Source organism: Otolemur garnettii, unplaced genomic scaffold, assembly GCF_000181295.1.
Source record: "Otolemur garnettii isolate 467f Iridium unplaced genomic scaffold, OtoGar3 scaffold00016, whole genome shotgun sequence".
In the NCBI taxonomy this organism is placed as follows: Eukaryota; Metazoa; Chordata; class Mammalia; order Primates; family Galagidae; genus Otolemur; species Otolemur garnettii.
The window spans coordinates 28239651-28262122 of NW_003852411.1; the positions used below are offsets into that span (position 1 = coordinate 28239651).

At 40.8% G+C, this 22472-nt stretch overlaps 1 protein-coding gene across 1 annotated transcript in view; it reads left to right on the plus strand.

The window, feature by feature from the left end:
- Positions 1–930: 930 nt before the first annotated feature.
- RGS5 (regulator of G protein signaling 5) overlaps positions 931–22472 on the plus strand; it is a 58740-nt gene continuing 37198 nt past the window's right edge. The window contains exon 1 of the mRNA XM_003785752.3: positions 931–1209. Coding sequence (XP_003785800.1) covers positions 1166–1209 — 44 coding nt within the window. The 5' untranslated portion in view covers positions 931–1165. The remainder of the gene's footprint in view (positions 1210–22472) is intronic.

The window sequence follows — 22472 nt, forward strand, 5'->3', positions numbered from 1 at the left end:
TAGAACTTTTTCCCCACATTACTCAATGCTGCTTATTTTTAGTTTGGACTCATGTCTCCCTTTTTGGCATTTACATATTAGCTTATCAGCACCTTGTGTGCCAAGCAGGCCGTTTTGGTGGAAATACTCTTTGATGGGAGGAAGAAAGAGCTGAAGGTAAAGGGAAGACACAGTTAGCCGAGGACGGTTAGGTGGATGGGGTGGGTGGTGGTGGCCAAAGAGTTATCTCACCTGGTCACCACAGTACAGGATAATCAGACTACTTATAGAATTAGGAGAGGTTTTTTCCTAGGGGATGAGATGTCGGGGTGGGGGTAATATTTGATGGATAGAATCATTTAATTTTTTCCCACCTTCTCACAATCTCTATTTAGATTTTGGTGTGTGGTTTTCCAGATTATTTTTTAATACCTTTAACCACACATGGATTCATAAAGAGTATATAGTAATTATTTGTGTTTTGATTTATATAAATAGTAATTTCATCACTTCTATCCTTTAGCTCCAGAAAATCCTGCCTGGTACCCTTTGAAGGCTCCAAACCTCCCAAGCCTCCTTCCATCACTTACGTTGTATTAACACAGTACGTTTGAGGGTCTTGAGAGGAGGGAGGGCTTCTTTCTTCTCTAAATTCTTCGCACCCCAGCCTGGCACGTGGTAGGTCCTCAGGTAGGCATTCCTGGAATTCCCTACATCTCAGTTTCCTCCACTGGAAAACAACATGGGGTTAAACGATGCCCAGGGCCCTTGCAGTCCTCATAATTTTTGACTTTGACAGATCTGAAGCGGCCCCGCACTCTGCTTCACAAGAAGTGGTTGGCCTGAGATCCGAATTCAAACCCAAATGAACTATGCTCAGTTTATGGCCTAACCTTGCCCTGGCTCAATCAGCCAGAGAGCTGTGATAAGAGCAGATGAAAGCCTATGTGGCAGCAGCGCCTGCAGCTGAGAAGGATTCCAGCCTCCACCTCCAGCCTGCCTGCCGCTGCTGTCAGCCTGCAATTTCCTCCAAGGCTCCGGATTGGGCCGTGTGCAACAGAGGGCTGGGAAGAGCCTCTATATATTCCTCAGAGGGAAGGGCAGTTCCAGACAGTTTTGAAGTGTTGAGACTCTCTCTGCTCAAAGAAGTTATACTCAAAGCCGAGGAGCTAAGCCAGCTGCCAAAATGTGCAAAGGACTTGCAGCTTTGCCCCACTCGTGCCTGGAAAGGTGAGAACCAAGTTATTCTGGTTTAAGAGATGGAGATAAGGAGACTCTTACTCAAGGGAGGATACCCAGAAACAAAAGAGGCATTGGAGTTCGTGACTAGACTGAGATAAAACAGGTGTTTTAGTGTAGACTGGGAATTGTCTCTTCTCTGTAAACGACACAGAGATTTGCAAAGATCTGAGCTACAGGATATTTTAAACATCATTTAATATCCAGAACGTCATTTCCTTCAAAGAGATAGTTATTCTATAGGTGCTTATTCACAGTGAAAAATGTATGGTTAAAAACATAGATTCCAAAATCAAACTGCCTGCATTTGAATCCTGGCTCTACTACTTACTATTTGGGTGGCTTTGGGCAATTTATTTAGCCTCTCTTTCATCTCAATTTTCTTATCTGTAAAATGGAAATGCTAAAAGTACTTTAGTAGCTGGTTGTAGGAATTAATGTATATGGAAAGCCTAGAAAAATGTCTGGCAGATAGTAAGTAGAATGCATCAATGTTAATCTTTATTAACGTGCAGGGAGGGAGGACGGCAGGTTTGCAGTGAGGGAGAGGAGATTTCTCATTGTTCTTTATACTTGAGGGGTTAGATAGAAGTACTTGGATTCCTGGACAGAAAAGCCCTTGGGACACAGGTGTTACTTATTAGCTAACATTCTTTCTTAAATAAATGGAGCAAAACCTTTACGCCTCCCTGCTTGTTCAGAACTCCCTGACCAGCATTCTAGAGGGAATCCTGAATATCTAGATAAAGTAAATAGAAGAAGAACAAATAATTTACTTGTTAGAAAATTTAACCCAATATTAGATATTGAAAGACCACCTCATAGAGAAAAGTAGAGATGTTTCTCTGCTTTTTCACAATTAATTTGATTCACTTTTGTCTAACCCCTCAGTATTTAAAGGAAATAAAGGTGACCCCGTGCAACCCTCCATCCCTAAAGGCACTGGGGATGTTTGTTGAAACTGTGACACTGTTACTAGTTTTCCCCCTCTATATTCTTATGGCCACACATAATGTTTACTGAGACATATGGATGGAACACTTCCTTCAATGATTCCTTCACTGTTCCTATCTGATTCACTAGCAACATTGATATTGAATCCCTTTATATATTTTTGAACATACTTTACAGAAAAGTAATTTTATGTATCTTGTTATGCTTCCAAAAGCAAATTCTTATGCCTCAGGATCAAATTAATTTTCAAAAGTGCAAGCTTTTTTTTTTTTTCCCACAGACTGCTTGAACTTTCTAATTCACTGGAATGTGGGGAATCGTACAGTTATTATGTATCACTACATGTGTTTTTCATGATCTGGTCCCTTTGTAAATAGAGTCCTATTTCTAATTATGATGCTATCTGAGTGGAATGTTTTGGAGAAATGCAATTATGGAGCTGTCAAGCTATTAGCATATACCCCTGGAAAAGATCTAAGATTGTCTATTTGGAGGGGAAAGTGTCCCTCGAATAAACACTCCCAGACCTGCCTTCCATGCTGTGCGCTCTGACTCTCACCTCCCTCATCCACCAGGCTCCCACCTTTGCATTTGTTTTCTCCAAGCTACAAAAGGAACATGGGTATGTCTCGATGCTTAGATAAAGGTATTTAAACATCCGTCTAAAATAAACTAGGGCAAAACTATGTATTACAAGACAAATATATTGTTAACAGAGAGCTCTGCTGAAGAGTTAAATTGCAACTTTTATATTGCATTGGAAATAGAATTTGGTTTCACAAAAATTGAATCAACATCTTATTACTTTTCTTTTTTTTTTTTTTTTTTTTTTTGCTGAGGCTGGGTTTGAACCCGCCACCTCTGGCATATGGGGCCTGCGCCCTACCCTTTTGAGCCACAGGCACTGCCCCGATAATTAACATCTTATTTATTCTGGTGGAAAGAGCACTGGTTAAAAGTAAGGCACACACTCCTTTTTGTCATTATCTAAATGTGTGTCCTTTAGCAATTCATTTGACTCTGCTAAGACTCTATTTTCTAGATGAATAGGTAAAAGTTGGAATAGATATTCTCTAATATCTTTTCCAGTTCCAACATAGTGTCCACAAAGTGAGATTTTCAGTGACTGCTGAGAGATGTGATTAAAGGGAACTTTTTCCTAATATATTTTTTTTCTAGAGGGTTGGGAGCAAATGTGAGTCAAATAATGAAAAATCATTATGGACCCAAATCTAGGCTGAAATCACTACTCTAAGCAGAATAGTTTGCCCAGTGACTCTAACACTGACTCATAAGACCACATAATTTACTTCACATAAGGGAAAATCTTACCTTAGGAAGTATTCTTCTCTTAATGTCTAAGGAAGCTTTCAGCCTGAGTCAATTTTGACATAGAAACTATTCTTTGTTTATTTAGATTGTTAAGACTATTGCTTATTAAGCCCCCAAGTAGACCTCACATATCTTTATATATTTATAGAGACACATAATCCAAGCCTTTGAGCAATGAATGGCCACCACCCTCTGGCATATTGAAACCTGTCTGTAAGAGTGGGAATCTTACACAGTCAATAAAAAAGGAAAGAACTGAGTCAATTGAAAGTCTTATTTTTACCCATGATTTTCAACTTTAATTTCAGGCTTCTTTTGAAAATTTGTTTAATTTTACAGTCTCTTAAATTTCTCCAAGCAAGTTGTTTTTTTGTTTTTGTTTGTTTTTGAGACATGGTCTTGCTCTGTTCCCTGGGTTCGTGCAGTGGTATCATCACAGCTCACTGCACCCTCAAGGTGCTGGACTCAAAGTATCCTCTTGCCTCAACCTCCCAACATTCTGGGATTATAGGTGTGTACCTGGCCTGATTCGTGAAGTAAATATTGTTTTATGGAACAAGATGGAAGTATTCCTTTTTTCTTTTTTTCTTTTTTGAGACAGAGTTTCATTTTGTCACCCTCAGTAGAGTGCCATGGTGTCACAGTTTACAGCATCTTCAAACTCTTGGGCTCAGGTGATCCTCTTGCCTCCCAAGTAGCTGGGACTACAGGTGTCTGCCACAATGCCTGGCTACTTTTAGAGATGAGGTCTTGCTCTGGCTCAGGCTGGTCTCAAACCTGTGAGCCTTGGCCTCCCAGATTGCTAGGATTACAGGCATGAGGCACGGCACCCAGCCTTCAAGATGGAAGTATTCTGAGATAAAAATTATTGTTTCAATTTCTAAAATGTTGTCACCATAATATAAAGCACCCAGTGTAGTTTCTAGGTGTTCACAGGTGTTAACTCATCTAAGTACCAAGTTCATGGTCTCTACTAAACTAACATGAAGAGTAAAGGAGTAACTAAGACTTGGCTTCTGACAAAGAACTTTGAGTGATAGAACTTTCACTGATAAAGTGTTGTAAATCCCTTACCACTGTAGATGTCTGGCACAGACCTGATCTCTGCTGCAGACTGGGAAGGTTGATAATGGTATGCTAACGGCATAAAGCTTTTAATCTGTCATGCACACGGAAGGCTTCTGGCCATCTCAATTGTGTGGCAATGCTGGGAATTTTGAGTTATAGAAAGTAAATGGGAACGGTGATTTTAAAAAATTTACTAGTAATTATTTTAGGATTGATTGTGCATTTTATTTGTTGCTTAAACTTTTATTTGCTATAAAAACTTATTTTCTTTTTACTAAGCCTTCATTCTTTTTTCCATCTTCTCTGATTTATGTAGGTCAAATAAGGACAAATTAGAGCAGACAGGCAGCTAATAAGCAAGGCTACTCATCGACTCATCTTTTGAGATTGTCAAGCCTTTGGAAGCACCAGAGTGGGTCAAGGCCCCTGGGTCTGTAAGATTAAGTAAACAAAGTCTCTTTCAAAAGCATGGGCTCATCCTTAGGCTAATTATAGAGAAAAGATAAGCATGAGGTCAATTAAAGACTGTGGTAGTTAACTTGAGTGAGTGATAGCGCAATTGACATGAATGCAAGATCATCAAAGAAGCCTAAAGAGAGAGTGGCAGGGCTTCCAGCTGGGTTTAGGATCATGCCTTCTGAGAGTGTGAATGTGAATATGATATATGTGAATATAAACATATAGCTGATAGTCTACGATATAACTGAAAAATATTGCAATGAAATTGTATAAGGTAGGAAAGTTAGTTAACTATTTAGTAAAATTTGGAGGGGAAAAATCACCAAGAAAAACTTACTTCTGATTCTTATGCATGAAACAATATCAATTATTTCTCTGGATTGCCTTTCGTATCTATATACTGGCTTTAGGCATATGGATCAAAAACCCACGCCTTGTTCCTAAAGAAATTTCAGCCCAGTTAGGGAGATGAACAAGGAAAAAAAAAAATTAATCCTCTGTTTTGTAATCCTCCATGAAAGAATCAATGCACACAGTGTTGAGAAGCACAGAAGTGTGAGAAGTCCTTGGTGGCAGAGGTGCTCATGAGAGCTTTTGGTAGTCAGGGGAGATTTTATAAGAAGCTACAGGGATAATGTTGAACAAAGTCTAAAAGGACAGAGGAGTTAGCCAGGTCTAGATGGGAGAGGAAAGAGAAGAAAGGCCTTTTAGGCCCAGGGGACAGATATACAAGTGAAATGACCCAGAGGTGAGAGGGTACAGCAAGAATGACTGATGCTATGACATCTCTATGCCATCTGTGTTATCTCTCAGAGGCGTATAAGGAGGGAGACCTCTGGGTTTCCAGCCACAGCCAAACTCCTGGTAATAATCCACACCTGGGCATCGCATCCTGCCTGTGGTTCTCTGGTAACTTCTCCAGTGCCCATCCACTCCCAACAATGAGGACTGAAGAGATTTGCTCAGGGAAAAATTTGTATCCCCTTTTGCTGAAATAATTCAATTACTAAAACAATAGTCTGCATTTGGCATGTGGTAGGCACCTCATAAATATTTTGTTGAAAGAAAGCATGAATGAATGTACAGCAAATAGAGACAGGACAGCTCCCCATCAGCCTGGCATTTTCTCTGCTTTTCCAAGGGATTGGGAAGGAAAAGATTGCTACACTATCAGCAGTGCCATTTTGGTGCATAGAGGAAGAAAGAGTGTGTGTTGCTTGATAGAGGGATTCCTGCTGACAGAGAGGGGTAGTGGGGATTAGGTGAGGGGAAAAGGTGGGGGAGGAAAACGTCCAGCACTTCAGGAAAACCTTGTGTAAAGAGGTGGGTCTTCTTTCCAGTGGTGGCATTCGCTTGGCTATCGTTGAGCTTTAGGAAATAGTCCTGGGATTTATATATCTCTTGTCATTCCTGCTGCAGCTGCGTCCGTGAATTATGTTCTGTATTCTAACTAGCTGTCTTCTTCTTTCTTTCATTTAGTCCGGGCTATGCTGAATCACTGGATGTCAATTCATAACACTTTCAGATGCCAGATTCTTACATTTTGAAAGATCCTTGAAAGGTTATCTAATTTGTTTCTCCTTCTCTAGTAGACACGGCACACTATTAGGGGATAGAGGATATCTGGGGACAGAGGTTATTTGTATCTCTGGGGCCAGCGCTAATGGCTTTTGTCTGTACTGCTCACTGAGAGAAAAGAGCTTAATTAATTCAGCCAGGATTAATCATTAGTAACAGGAACCAGAATACGGCTGGAGGCCAGGAGATAACAGGGCCCTATCTCTTTCTTCCTCTAAAGTCCCCATCAGTTCTCAGATAACACAGGATCTGTACTGTTTTGAAGGCGGAGTCACCCAGAGGATACAGACAGGGAAAGCTTGATTGCTTCTGTCAGGGAAAGTTACTCCCAAACTCTTCTCTTTAGGAATAGGAAAGAAAATTCATCGTCCGTACCCTGCCTTAATATTAGCACTGCAGATACAAGGCCATGGGGAGTGAGAGCAGCAGCCACACCTCTGCTTTTATTATTTCCGAGCTGTATAAATGTGGGTAACCCACTAACCCTCTCTAGGCTCCATTTCCTTATCTGAGGATTTTTATCTTGCCGGGGAGAGGAGCTGTAAGAAATAAATGAAATCATATGTGTAAAGTGACTGGTTTTTACTAGGTAGACCCCTGTTAAATAATTAATTTCCTTCCATCCTTCTTTCTCTCCTTGGAGATAGCCAAGGAGACATAAGCCAGTTAATTATGTGCTAAGTCCTTTGATAAAACTCATTTTCATTCTTTCTCATCATTACCTATAATAAAGATGAATTGTAAAATAGTACAGTATTTTTTTTTTACCATTTTATACATAATTCTTCCAACATGTATTTCTCTTTAAAAGAACATACTGACTCTTTACAGAACATTAGACAACCCATTAAAAACCGTTATTATATTTAAATTCTAACAATTATTCTGTAATACTAGTGAATATCAAGTAAGCATCCAAACATTCTCAATGGTCCTTTTGCAACTGGATTGTTTGAATCAAGATTTAAAAAGGTTCACATATTAAGATTGGGTAAAAGTCTCTTAAATCTCTCTTTATCAATATACTTTTTGTTATTTTTCTCTCTGCAATTAACTTGTAGAACATAGCACTTTTTATAAAGTATAAGAAGGCTGCATATTAATAACATGGGGAAAATTTCCTGCTACCCTGAGCACTACTAGCTTTGGCTTCTACCAGGTAGAGGAGGGTCACAGCTGGTTTCCCTCTCTGGGCATCACTATGGTTCTATGCAGTGCCACATAATCAATTCTATGATTCCCCTACACGCCCCCTACTTTCACTATCTTTGGTTTGTTTGTTTGTTTGTTTGTTTGTTTGCTTTGAGACAAGGTCATGGTCTGTGGCCTAGGCTAGAGTACAGTGGCATCATCATAGCTCACTGCAACCTCAGACTCTTGGGCTCAAGTGATCCTCCAGCCTCAGCCTCCCTAAGTGCTAGGAGTATAAGCCTGAGCCACCATACCCAGCCTTCCACTACCCTTTAATTCTGAATTTGGACACCACATATTTTGAGGGAAGATTCCATTTTCATTCCAATTTTGCATCTCATCCAAGTCATATAGGAAGGCCAGGGAGCAAAGTTCTATAGCTTAAAAGAAGCAACCAATTAAAAATACATAGTTTTCTTTCTGCCTATTTCTGTCCAACCGAGGTGGACTCAGTTGAGAACCCCATATTTCTTTAAAGGACTTGGGACAAATTCAGAATATACTTTCATTTTGTAAAAAGCGTATATTAATATGCATTGGAAAGTGCCTCTGTTTTTACATTGTTGAATTCCACGACGGGAAAGAACAGTTTCAGTTTCCTATATAACGTGGGGGTGGATTCGATGGAATTTAGCAGTCTGTAATTCTTCTACTTTGCTTACACGTAACTCAGCATTCTCCTACCTCCAGAGTGTGAGTTCTTAGAAGGTAGAGAGGACACAGTAAACCAAGGACCCAAGGATGGACACAGACACACCTGACTTGGGGGTGTGGCACCACTGACTGCTTCATGCTGTGTCACATTTTCCTCTAGTGGAAGAGGGGGGCCCAAGCATACCCTTCTGACTGCTGCCCACAGGCGGGTCTGTCCTTTTCCTTAACAGTGAAAGAGATTTCCTCCTCTAGGCCAAGATACGAGGGGTAAGTCAGGGTGTCTAAGCTTTTACATGATCAACCACTTTTCATCTACCATCTGGGTAAGTCCCGGAGTACTGACGGTTCTTGGGAGTGCTATGAAGACTGCTGACTGCACGAACCCATGCCAGGCATAGATATATGCACAGCAGCTGCCCTCTCCACCCGGAGCAGAGACGTGGCTTCCTTCCAGTCCAGGCATTAGAAATTGGGTCTTTCCTGAAAATCTGTAGGTGTGGTCAACCTAATTACAGGAGTGTGCATTGCAAACTTAGTGCTTTGGGTTTATTTACTCTGACCATAGTGCTCGTTGGACGTCCAAGTAGGATATCACTTGGCAAGACCTTCTATTTAGTTGTCACATCCAGGTAAAATAATTGAACCTGACATTTTATTCTTTTTTTTAAAGAAATATTTTAGTGTTGAAAGGATTCAGCCCAGCAGGTTTTGAATACTTTGCACGGTAGATACTTGATGATCATGTTGGTTTCGGGAATCACAAATGAAGCCAAGACCGTTATTCTATATTCTCCCTGTTTTCCTTCCTGGCTGCCCAGACCCTTCTCAAAATAGCACCTCGCCCATCTGGACAGATCACTTAGATCTTCGAAACTCTACATTCTAGAAAAACATTGAAACTATCACATTAGCGTCAGAGGGAAAGATACAGCATGGAATTAAGAACTTGTCAAAATGCTAAGTGCTTGGGCAGCACCTGTGGCTCAAAGGAGTAGGGCGCTGATCCCATATGCCAGAGGTGGTGGGTTCAAGCCCAGCCCTGGCCAAAAACTGCAAAAAAAAAAAAAAAAAAATGCTAAGTGCTCTAGTCTGCAAGTGCTTTTATTAGTGAAATGTAGGGCTCTGTTTTGGTCAGGTGCAGAACATCTTTCTTGATGAGGAGCCGGTTCATGGGATTCAGAAAGTTTAGAAAGAAGCAAGATGTTCCATTAAAAAAGTTGCTTCCTGTATTTTGGTGATTTATTTCAAGTGATAGTTTGGAAGAGATACAGAGTGTGGGACCAATGACCTGTGTACTTTGGGACAAAGTCAACACAGCAGGTCACTCTGAAGACTTTCTCAGATGGTTTGGAGGTTTGATCCTTTCTGGATTACAAACTACCAGAATCTTAGATTTTGCTTCTGAATCCCCCAAATTCAAAATAAGCATATTTCACTTGAATACACACATATACTTGTATACACACTCCAGTATTTCTTTTTCACTTTCTTTCTTTTTTATTAATATGCTTTATTGTGAATTGACCCTGATGATTTTTTATGATTTGGATAAAAATCATAGAATCAGAGATTTTGTTTGTTAAAATCAGAGATCTGTGCAGAAAAACTGAAAGTGTAGCTGAGCTGGGTAGGAGGAAGTGATTTTTTTTTTTTTTAAACAAAGGTGAATGTAGATTGATAGGATTTTTTTTCCATCTTAGACAAATAATTGTTTCCTTTGTTCATGGTTTGCATTTTACAGTAAATGGGAAAAACAAATTAGGTTTATTTTCCTGTTCTCACACAATACTTCAGTTCTGACACCAAATATGTGCATTTTCCACACCAAGAAATTTTTCAGTTTTCTATAGGCACCAGTTGGATGTCCTACAATTCAGTTCAACATGACACTACCTGGAGTTAACATCAGATCCCACAGGTTAAGGGCTCCGTCCTACAAAACTGCCCCCACTTCAGGTACCAATCACAAGATAGCTCTAAATTGGGGATTCTTATAACCCTCTCTTTGAGTTTAGTATTTGCAATAATGGCTCACAGACTGAAGGAAACATTCTCTTATATTTACTGACTTATAATAAAATATATTACAAAGGCTGCAGATGAACAACCAGATGAAAGGGTGCATAGGTGAGGGATATGGGAAGGAGTGCAGAGCTTCCATGACTTCTCTGGATATGGCCACCCACCCTATTCTTAGATGTGTTCTTGTTCACCAAGAAGTGCTCCAAACCCTCAACTTTAAAGATTTTTGTGGAGACTTCACCATGTAGATATAATTGATTATTAATCTCCAGTGCCTCTCCCCTCTCAGAGGATGGGGTTGAGGCTGAAAAGCTCCAGTCTTCTAATCACAGCTTGGTCTTCCTGGGGAATGGGTCCATCTGGGAGCCCATTAAGAGTCACCCCATCAAAGCAAAAGACACTCCTGTTACCCAGGAAATTGCAATGGATTTCGGAACTGTCAAGAACAAGGGTCAAGAACCAAATATTAGAACAACAGATGCTCCTAGTACTCCTATCCCTCAAGAAATTACAAAAGTTTGAGGACCTCTGTGCCAGGACCTGGTGGCAGAGACCAAAGATGTATTTCTTTCTTTTTTAAATTTTTTGATTTTTAAAATACATTTATTTATTTTTATTTGAGACTGATGTAGGGGTACAAACAATTAGGTTACACTGTTTACATTTGTTATATAGACTCCAACTTGTAGTTGGGCCCTCCCTTCACCCAGGGGGGTGGCCATGTACCTTTACACTGTGCCCCTTAGGTGGGAGCACACCGAGCCTCCTCCCTTCTCTCTCCCCCCCTCACTCCTCCCCTCCCCTCTCTTGGATATAGTTGTGTTTTTCTCTCATGTAGGAGTGTAGTTGTTCAACTATCAGTGAAATATGTATTTCTTATCAGAGTACAGCCTAACCCCTGATCTCCAGCCATGAATCACGTATAGCAAAATGATCATAAAAATGATTACAAGGTACTAGTTCATTATTAGAATCCCATTCAGTCATCAATAATTAGTTCAGTCCATCAATATACGTATAATATAAAATTATTTCCTGGGGAGAGGCTACCCAAGTTTTCAGGCTTCCATTCTATTTTGTCAGGCTCCAAAAACAAGAATGGGCTCAGCAATACATGGTTTCATGCTTTCAGGCATCCAGGATAATTGAGCTAAGACAAGGTATCATCTCTGACTTCAAGTCTCTTTTGAGTATTGATGTGACATTATATCTCCTTCATTTTATAACCCATGTCTTCATTCCTTTACCTTCACTTACCTTTCCTGCTTCTTCTCATATATACCTAAGTTTTCCACCTTTGGAAGTCTGGCCACCATGCTGGTCTAGAGGCAGGTGGCAATACCAGCCCACCTCTGCTTCACTCTGCACCCCTTCTCCCTTCACATGGGGGCATTAAAGAGGTGCAAACTAGTAGACCACTTTTACCACACTTGCTTCTAGGCTATGAAGGTCAGTGTGATGAACCAGATTCTATTCCTGCCCCAGGAGGACAGGTGCTGCCTGGGTACACCTGTCCACTAGAGGGCAAAATAGCTATAATCACTATTAACCCAGTTTTGCCAGATGGGGTAAAGGCACAGTCCACCCCATCAGGCCCGTGGGAATCTTCTGTGCTCCCAGCACTTACAGTTGAGGCTTTGTTCCTGTGACCACTACATCTGGTAGGCAGAAAAGGTTGAGGTGATATGAGAAAGAAAAACGTATAGTAGTTATGACAGCATCCCCCTCGCCTAGCAAGAATCGCATAGTCATACCAGCATCCTTCACCACCCACTCCTCCCCAGATCCACCAGAAAAGCAGAGGAATACCTAGTGGGGGCCCTCTAGTCCCACTCATGCTGAGTGTGAGCACCCCCTCACGAGGTGCGTTTGTCAGCCAGCCCTCATACCTTTCTCTCCCCTCCTAGACAATCAATGTTTTAGTTGCCCATCTCACTTCTCTGTCAAATGATTCCTCTGAGGAGGCTATCTCTGCCCATTGTTGGACATTATGGGCTGTGAAGTATGTCCCTTGGTCTGAAATGACCACTCTGCAGTCCAAATTGGTGCAATGTCTTCTCTTTTGGTTCTTTTTAGAGCATCTGGAGCATTTGCAAGTAACACCTGGTAAGAAAAGCACAATTCAGAGTCAGCATCTATTCCTGTCAAGACCCATTCACAGCCCCTGAAGGTTACTAGCCTTCGTCTCACTAGTCAGCAGAGTTCAAGTCCTCTCCACCAGGGAATCTGCCCCACAGCCATCAGAAGTCTCTACTTCTCAATGACAAATACAATAGTCTTTACTGGCTTTTTGTGTCACAAACTGTGCAAGAAGAGTAAGTCTCCAGATGTAGTCCATCTTTACATTGCTGCACTATGCCTGCATTCACTCATTTCATGGACCCAGGTTCACATTCACAGGCGAGTGGTGGAAATATCTGCTTATTGACTATAACCACCACCTTTTGAAAACTAGAAGTGAGTTCTAATGGCCATTGACATACCTTCAATGAGCCCTTCAGATTCCCATAGAAACTTCCATAGGGTTGTGCCCCATATGGGCACCCCTTTAACAAGTCAAGTTTCCATCCCACCTGACCATATGGCCAGGCAACTGACCACTACCCTTGAGTCAGGAGAAACTGAAACACAGGGGCTTTTATCATTGTTCAATTCTTCCATCATTGCTAGGAAACCAGCATGCAATGCAGCCTGCTGGGCTGATCTGGTTTGACGGTCTTTGATCAGAGTGACAGCCTCCTGTTACTTGGTTTGGAACTGATGTCTACAAACCAAGGAACGTGTCTGTCAGTGTTGGTCAAGTGCTGTTTGCAGGGCACTGCCTAGGTGATGACAGAACTCAGCAGTTGCTCCCATAGTTCCAGAATCAGTCCCAGAAGGAAAGAGCCTCCACTTTGCATCTCCCAGGTAGCACGGTCCTGTAGAAACCATTTCCATTGCATCATGCAACTAACCCTTCTGGGCAATGCCATCCCCACTGGAGCTTTCCTCTGACATAACCAAGACATCATGGGTATTTCATGTTTCAAGATTTATGTCCTTTAGTCATAGAGGAAATTTCAGTTAACATCTCCAAAAAGCTAATAATTTTACCTGAGATGGAAATTCTCCAGTCCAAAGTCCCAGTGATGATGGGACTAAGATGCTCACAGGCCCTAAGTCCTAGTCTATGCTCCGTGTCAGGCTGTCAGACGGCATCTGTCTGTGCCAGCCCTTCAGCCCTCCAGCTTCTACTCTGTACTGTCTGGGCTTGGGCAAGCATACGGGTTCCCATTTACCACGTCCAAGCAGCACTGTCTGAAGTGTAGATTTGCATATTTTCTGTTCCACAATACTAAGTAGGGGAACCATTCTCTAGTCTGATACAATGTTTATCCCCATCATAGAGTGGGGGTAAAAGAGACATAACCGCTTCAGAGTGAGCCTGTTTAAACATTCCAACGTGTATAAACCTCTTAACCCTTACATTTTTATGTTCTCTCAGCTGATTTTAGCCCAAGGTGGGACTTCACCAATGGGTTTTGGTACTAGAGTTCGTGAGACAGCTGTATCTGGGGATCCTGGAAAGTTTTCTTCCCTACTCCTTCATTACCCATTTTTTCTGCAAAAGACTTGGGTTCCCAGCAGTGGGTCTAGCACAGGGACCCTGACCCCTTCGTCAGTCTTTACCTTGATAGAATGGCATTTTGATCCGTGTAAGTGCAGGTTAGGTTTCTTCATCATAATCTTTGTCTTCTGGCTTTTTGAATGTCTTTAAACTTGGGCACATAGAAGGGACTTGTTTGGGGCCCTTTTATATTGAGGAATTAGCAGGGATCCCTTTGACGCACCCAATCTTTGATGGTGTTACATTAAGACCTTTGTTTTAACCCCATCAGTGTCCATTTTATTCATGCAATTCCTTTTTCTTTCTTTCTTTTTTGGAGACAGAGTCTCATTATGCTGCCCTTGGTAGAGTGCTGTGGTGTCACAGCTTACAGCAACCTCAAACTCTTGGGCTTAAGTGATTCTCTTGCCTCAGCTTCCCAAGTAGCTGGGATTACAAGTGCCTGCCCCAGTGCCTGGCTTTTTTTTCTTGTTGTTGCAATTGTCATTGTTGTTTTAGCAGGTCCTGGCCAGGTTCAAACTCACCAACCTTGGTGTATGTGGCCAGTGCCTTAACCACTGAGCTACAGGTGCCACCCTATTCACACAATTTCTTAATAACTATGTAAAGATTTCCTTGTATTTAGGTGAATCTCATGACATATGCTATATATTTTTCTTTTTCTTCTTTGTTTTGTCCCATTCAGTGTTTTTGTTATTCATCTTATTTCATAGTATCCTTTCAAGTATCCTTTCAAACATTTTCACCACGAGCCCCTAGACGCTCTTCTTTCTCCTTTTCAATTGTTAATTAATCTCCTGTGTTTATGAGCATCTATAAGACTCAAGAAGAAGAGCCTAAACACTAAATCTTCCTGAATTGTCATTAGATTCTGTAGCAGTAGGATTATATGTGGTGGCCATGCAAATTGGCCCTGCTTACTCACAGCATTTCCCATGACCTGGGGGCAGGCACCTTCAGTGGTGACCATTGTGATTATCATAAAGCCAGTCCCACATGGCTTGTACCGGGAGCACATCAGCTGCTTCATTTGGGGTGTTCCACTTGGCATTTATAGAGGGAAAGGAGCAGTCTGCCTTCTCAGGATACACACATCTTACAGTGGCTTTTATCCAGTCCCTCAGATTGGCTGTTCTCTCCTATGTGTCAGGATCCCATACAGCCATCTGCGATTGTCCCTTAGTGAGCTGAATGTATCTTAGTAAAGCTTTTTCAAGAAGTAATGATACTGGGCGGTGCCTGTGGCTCAAAAGGGTAGGGCACTGGTCCCATATGCCAGAGGTGGCAGGTTCAAACCCAGCCCCAGCCAAAAACTGCAAAACAAAAAAATAAAGAAAGAAAGAAAAGGACAGGGCTAAACTTTAATAAATAAATAAAAAAAGAAGTAATGATACTAATCTAAGAAAGAAATAATTCCTTGACACTATACCCTCTGGTTTGGGAGTTTCTTAGATAGGCTTTCCTCTTATTGACTTCTTTTGGTGACCATAGCCCTTAGAGCAGTGATTCTCAACCTGTGGGCAGCAACCCACAAGGAACTGTAATATAGGGCCGGGGCTTTAGGAAGGTTGAGAATCACTGCCTTAGAGGTATCTTCTGTTATTCTGTATACCGTGTTTCCCCCAAAATAAGATCTACCAAAAAAATAAGCCCCAGCAGGATTTCTATGCATTAAATATAAGCCCTACCCAGATAATAAGACCTAGTGATGCTCTAATGAGATCTGATGCAGCATATCTGCATAACCATGCCATGCATTTCAGCGCAGAGCAGTAAGGAAGACTAGATACCTTTTATCTGCCACAGCTCCTTTCTCCTTTCACTCTTGCATTGGTGCTCATACGGTAACCATGGTCGCAGGCATCCTATTGCACACGAGTGAACGGCTAGGGGAAAGAGTTCATGCATCACTAGCGCCAGCCCCACTAACAAGGTCTGCTCCCCCATCAGGTTCCAGAAGAAGATGACTTAACTATATTTGAATAAATGTAGATTGTTGTATTATACTTAATAAAAATACGACATCCACCCAAATAAGCCCTAATGTGTCTTCTTGAGAAAAAAATAAATATAAGACAGTGTCTTATTTTCAGGGAAACACAGTAGTTATTCTCTTTGCACATGGTTTCCAGGCACCAACTCAAATCTGAGCTTGGTCCAACAACGAGATCTGATCCAGCATTTTTTTTATTGTAGCTGTTATGGATGACAACCAAGCGATTACATGTTTAGGCTGCTTTTTACATTATATCTCCTTACATAACTGATGAACCAACTCCTCAGGAGTCTCTGAAGTCCACTGGTGACTTTGCCCTTCACTGTGTGATTGCAGTGCAGCTGCAGTTTTCACCACGTAGGACCAGGTAACCACATACTTCCTCATCTAGCTGGAAACACTGAGGAAAAGTAAGTTGGAATTTTCTCGAAATTCTCATCAGAGGGTTCAAAATACCATCATTTTTTTAAAAAACTGCCCTCTCATCTTTAATCTTCCGGATGCACTAAGTATAGCTCAGCTTTTATCTCCCTTCCTGGTCCAGATGGGGCCCTGATGTTTCTAATTATCCTGAAATCAGAGTGCAGATGGCTGGACTGCAGCTGAGGGAAAGGAAAATGTAACCACCATTAGCCACGTATGGAACACTTTTTATTAAATAGATATTGGTTTAAGCAAAAGAAAAAAATACCAAAGACTACTGACAATTGTGACGGTCTAGGAATGAATGCCCAGCACAATTCTGACCACACAGAGGCACACCATGGAAGTCCACTGAGTTGAATTGATAGATTCTGCTCCTTACATGGGATATAATTTTTTTCCCCTTCTATAATTTGACCAGTTTAGCATCACAGCCTAATTCTAAATAGGTTTAGGGTAAAAGACCAATGCCTTCTTTTATTGATAAAAAAACATATCCAAATTGTTTTGGTGACTTGTCCAAGCACACAATTAGTGAACTGGAGCTTAGAATTGACATCTCATTTTCATTTTATCAGATAAACTTTTATTTATGAATTTGGGTATGTATCCATGATTTTATCATTACTTTAAACATGTTTATTCTTCCATTACCACCACCTTTCAAAAAGTTTTGATTACTACTCAACAATCTTTAAGAAATTACTCCCCCCCCCATTTCTATTTACCAGATGCACCTAACCACCAATGAAAATATCTGAGCAACATAAGAGAGACGAGGCCGTATAGTGATTAAAAGCCCAGATGCTGCAATGAGATTGGGTTGAATCCTACTTCTTTCATTTCCTGGATGAATTTGGGCCAATCACCTAATTTTTCTGTGTCTTCATTTTCTCATCAACAAGATGGTGGTAGTAGTAATACTTCCCTCATAGGATTGCTCTGAGCACTAAATAAGTTTATGCATTGTGTTGAGTGAACCATTTAGTTGGCCAGGAAACACATGGTTTCTCTTACCTTTTCTGAGTGTTCCTTTTTGACTAGTTATCTTCAGGTTGGGAGTACCTTGCAGCTAAATCTCAGAATGGATCTGGAACAGAGAACTGGAAAGCATCTGAAATTATCTTCTTCTCCCTCACAGAGGTGTAAGAAATGGCCCATTGTGAGGAGAGAAGGGAGGACCACAGATAATTTACTGAGCCTTGGGGGGGGGAGTGGAGCTGAGAGAATAATTGAACTATTAACAAAATATGATTACCTGAAGGGAAACCCTTTGTAGGAGTAGATGGTAAGGTTTATTCTTCTGAACTCTTTTAGGAATCCTTAGATGATTTCGAGCCAAAAGCTCTGACTCTCCTGGACAATTTTATAGTTGCTCAACGGATGTTTAAATACATGCAAGTTACTAATTTGATGCATTAAAAAAGAGAAAACCCCAGCTATGATTCTCATATCCACAACTCCAGAGAGGGAATAATTCAAAGGTAGCAAACACCATAAAAATAAAGCATCTACAAGGATACATATGTACATTTATGAATGTAAAAACAAAGCCTGGAGGATATTGTCTAATCTGGTTTGAGCTTTTGTGCCTAGGAGAGAAGAAGCAATATTTGAACAAATAGCAAGGAAGACTAGATAACTAAGGTTGAAAAACAGACCACTCAGTAAAGTTAAGAGAATCAAGATTAGTTGTTACTGAAAATAGAACAGTGGAAAGAGGTGGAACCAGTTTTAAGTCTATTTTTTATTGTTAACCAAGTTTACAAAACAAAAGCTGGTTGGGGTATTAGTTTCTAATTGCTACTGTTCCTATGCCTTGCTAACTCTTCTGTTATTTTAAGTGGAAATTCCTCAGGTATAGGCCATGTCCTATGAAGGGTTAACTAGATACTTTTTCTTTTATGAGACACTGTCCTCAAGACTTTTTTTTCCCCCCTGTGGGATGTTCCTAGCACCCATTCTGGTCAGGCTTCTCCAAGTTCTCAGATCACATCTGATGGTTTCCTGTCACCTTTTACGTTTGCAATGCACACAATTCCATCTGCATTTGGCCAAGGTCTCTCAAGCCTACAGTGTAGAAGACGACACTCAGACCAAGGACGCCTGCTTGGCATCTTGTGGCTTCCGGGTGACCTTCTGCTTCATTCCTACTCTGTTCCCACACGAAACTCAGATCTCTCACTCAGTAGCTTCTGTTCCAGAAACCAAACCACAAGATTTTAGGGCGTTTCTATTTTTCAGTCTGCCATAAGCAAGAGCCAGTGGGAAGACTGAGTTGCTCAAGGGGAGGAAAGGAAAGAATGCCCTCAGACCACTGGGGAGAAATTTCCAGGAGTGTGACCCTGCAACATACGCATGGACCTTGACATCTTCTTTGAAACTTCTAGAAAACCTACTAGGAAAACATGAACTTCCATATCAAAATTTAAGGGAGATCCTGGGGAGATGAAGGAAAGACAGGAAGAGGGGGCAGGATCCAAACCAATACCCTCTCCTTTTCTTTGGCCTGCAGGGTCCTGGCCAAATCATACATCCCTGAACATCACCCCTTCTGGGAATCTTTTCCTAATTCTCCCTTAGGAGAAGCTAGATGTTCATTCTATGAACTCTCATAGAACTTTTCAATCTTCCTTGTCATTCATATGCTGTAGTACTCTATTTTCCTTAGATTCGACTTTGGTTGGATATTTGATATTATCTAACTGAATTCTTATCATATGTCTGCAAAGGACATTGTCAACATCAGTATTTTACCAATGAATGAGTAAATACCTGGCCCAAGATCAGAAATACATTCCATTTATGCCTGAGTCCAACCAAGTGTGCTAATTCCACATGAATGACTCTTTCTTCCTGTATCCCATTAAAAGTATCTAAACAAGCCTCTTTTATAAAATGGAAACTACTTGAGGTCAGGAGTACTTGCTTATCAATTTTGGGAAACATCTCAGTAGTAACTAGGATAGCATTTGACAAATAGTAGTTGCCCTCCTAAATTCTGATAAGTAAATGGATATAGAAATGAATGCATAAATCAATAGCTAGTTCTTGAACCCTGAAATGTGGAGAATAATAAGCTGCTGCTAAAATGAAAGAGGAGACGGTTTGAAATCTCATTCTGTGTTTCAGAAATAGTCCTCTTATTCCTCATTGTTAAGTTATTATTTTGCTCAACAAACTCACTGAGTAATTTGGTGAAGCTAAATGTTGAGGAGTGTCTGATTAGTTGAGGTAATGAATTTGTATCTACTATGTAAACATGTTGTGAGCAGACACAGTGAGTTCTGGCAACTGTAGCTTTATTAAGCGATACAATATTTGTTAATGTTTATTAAGATCTCATTGAACAGTTTTAAATTTTCCTTCTCTTTCCCTCACTCCTTTTTCAATACACTTTATCACCCCTCTTAGTTCTTTCTTTTATGATATATATAATAGAATGAGTTAAAAACAGGGTCATTTACAAATACATTTACAAAAAAACAAAACATTTACAATAAAAAACTTTCAGTTTATACACTCCCTCTTTATAACTTAAAGCAGGACAGGGAGATGCGCTAGGGCTATAGGTGGCAGTAGCGTTCAGAGGAGGACTCATGAGAATCCCTTCTGACCCCCTCCACCTTTAGACCTCAAAATAAACCGCAAATTTTTGTCTTTCTCAGTTTTTCCCACTCTTCATTATCTGGCTTCCAAAATGAATTGCCAAAAGTCCAGCAATCTTGCCAGCAACATTTTGGAGAAGATGGGAAATTGAAGGTCAAAGGGAAATAATCTGTTTCTGCCCTGTCAGTCTGGCCCTCCCTCTGTCTCCATTACCCCAGAATCCTACGCTGAGTGATAAGTGTGTCAAAGATGAGCCAGAAAAGCATGGGAAATGTCTTAATTTCCACGGGAATCTGTGAGTAGGGAGTGGCTAGTGCTTGGGAAAAACAGGACTCTTAAAACAACAGCAACAAAAACAGAAGGAGGTGGTATTACAGTGTAACTCTGAGCTGTGCTGGGCAGCCACACAGGTTGCTAAACTCACTTTCTTTGTCCCTACATAAGAGTTCTCAATGAAGAGGGCAGCAAGGTATCTTCCCTATGCTATCAGAATTGGTTGCATTACTCTGAGGTGGGGACCTTCTGAAGGGTGCTTACCTTGGATATCACTCAAATAGGCCTTTGTATTTTATCCTGTCCTATTCATTTACGCATTCAGTTAATATTTATTAATCAGCATCTATGTGCAAGATGCGATGATATGGATAGTAGAACAAATATAATAGTGACAGTAATAGCATTAGGTAGCATTCATCAAACATTGATTGTATACCAAGTGCTATCCTAAACACTTTAATGCATTAACTTATTTTGTATCACAACACATGTATGAGATAGAAACTCTATTATCGCCATTTTACATAGAAAAATGAAGGTCTTAAATTTAAGTTAACTTTCTTAAAGTCACCCTATCAGCAAGTAAAACTGAAATATAGACCCAAGCAGTGTGGACCTGTCCTCTTGTCCTCTATGTTCTTCTAACACTTAACCCAACTTTAAAATACTTATGTTTGAGTATGTTCTAAGGACACCAAGGGACGAAAGACATCGTAGCCGCCTTCAGACCTTGCTATCTCACTGGGAATACATACATACCACACAGCACATTCACAAGAAACTATAGAGGCATTCAGTGACAATATGCTATCCAGAGCTTTAGCACAGAAATGCATTCTATCCCTTGCCCTGTAACTCATTAGTTATGAGACTTGGAAAACTGAGACTTCAATGAAGCCTCAGTTTTTCCATTTTAAACATTGGCCCAGGAGGAGGGGCAAATTAAAAGCTCTTTAAGGTTTTATGAATGTATCTCTATTTTGTGATTTTATGGTAGAAAAGAGAGACAGCTGGCTAACCTGCAGTAGGAATAGAGGATTTAGGGAAAGTGAGGCTTGTTTTGATCCTAAAGTGATAGAGTATTAAACTGGCTTGGTGGTGGAGGGAGAAAGATGGTGCACCTGGGAGATGCTGAGGAGACCATGAGACCCTAGGGGACCATGAGTAGGTGTACAAATAATAGGGGATAATGGAAAACAAGGTTAAGCAAAAGGGCTTCACAAACCAGAAAGTGAAGTTTGAAATTTATGGTAGATAGTAGTTCTCAAAGTTGGGCCCTGACCTAGAGATGTAAATTCTCCAGCCTCACCACAGACCCCCTGACCCAGAGACTTGGTGTGAGGCCTCCCTGTCTGTATTTTAAAGAGACCTCCAAATAATAAGGGTGCACACTCAGGTTCAAGAACTACTGTGGTGGTTCATGGAGAACCATTAAAAGTTGTTCTTGGAAGCTCTCTGAAGAATTTAAAGGAAATAGACCATTCTACCCATTGATTTGCAAATGGAAAGACAGGAAAAGGAAAGTGTATTCCACAGAACAAAGAGGGGTAAGAGGTTGTTGACTTTAACAGCGAAAGTTCCAACCCAAGATCCCAATCCGATCTGATGTATGCAAATAAAGCATTGAGATTTGCTTAGCTGTAATTGGTCAATACTGAGGAGCCCTAATTGGTTGATATAGCTGAGTTCTGATTGGCTGGGAAAGGCAAACTTTGATTGGTTAATTTCCAAGCCCCCAAACAGAAGTCTCTTGACAGTAGTTTTGGCCACAATTTAACTTGGCAATTAGTGACTGCAGGAACTGATTTGGCTTCATTGTAGAAAGCGAGGTCCTGTGAAACTTTGATAACATCTTTCTGAGAACAGAGAATGTGAGCGTGGCCTTGCTCAGGACTAGCTCTTTTGTTCTGTTTTAACTCACCTCAGTTAGCACGGATTAGTCCATTTACCTGTCCCCCACGGAAGTGGTTTAATATTAACAACTAGGAATTGTCTCTAAAAAACTGATCTGACCCTGAATGTAGAGAGTACTAAAGTAAGGAGAGGGGAATGGGACCATGGGACCTCACAATAATTCAGGTCTAG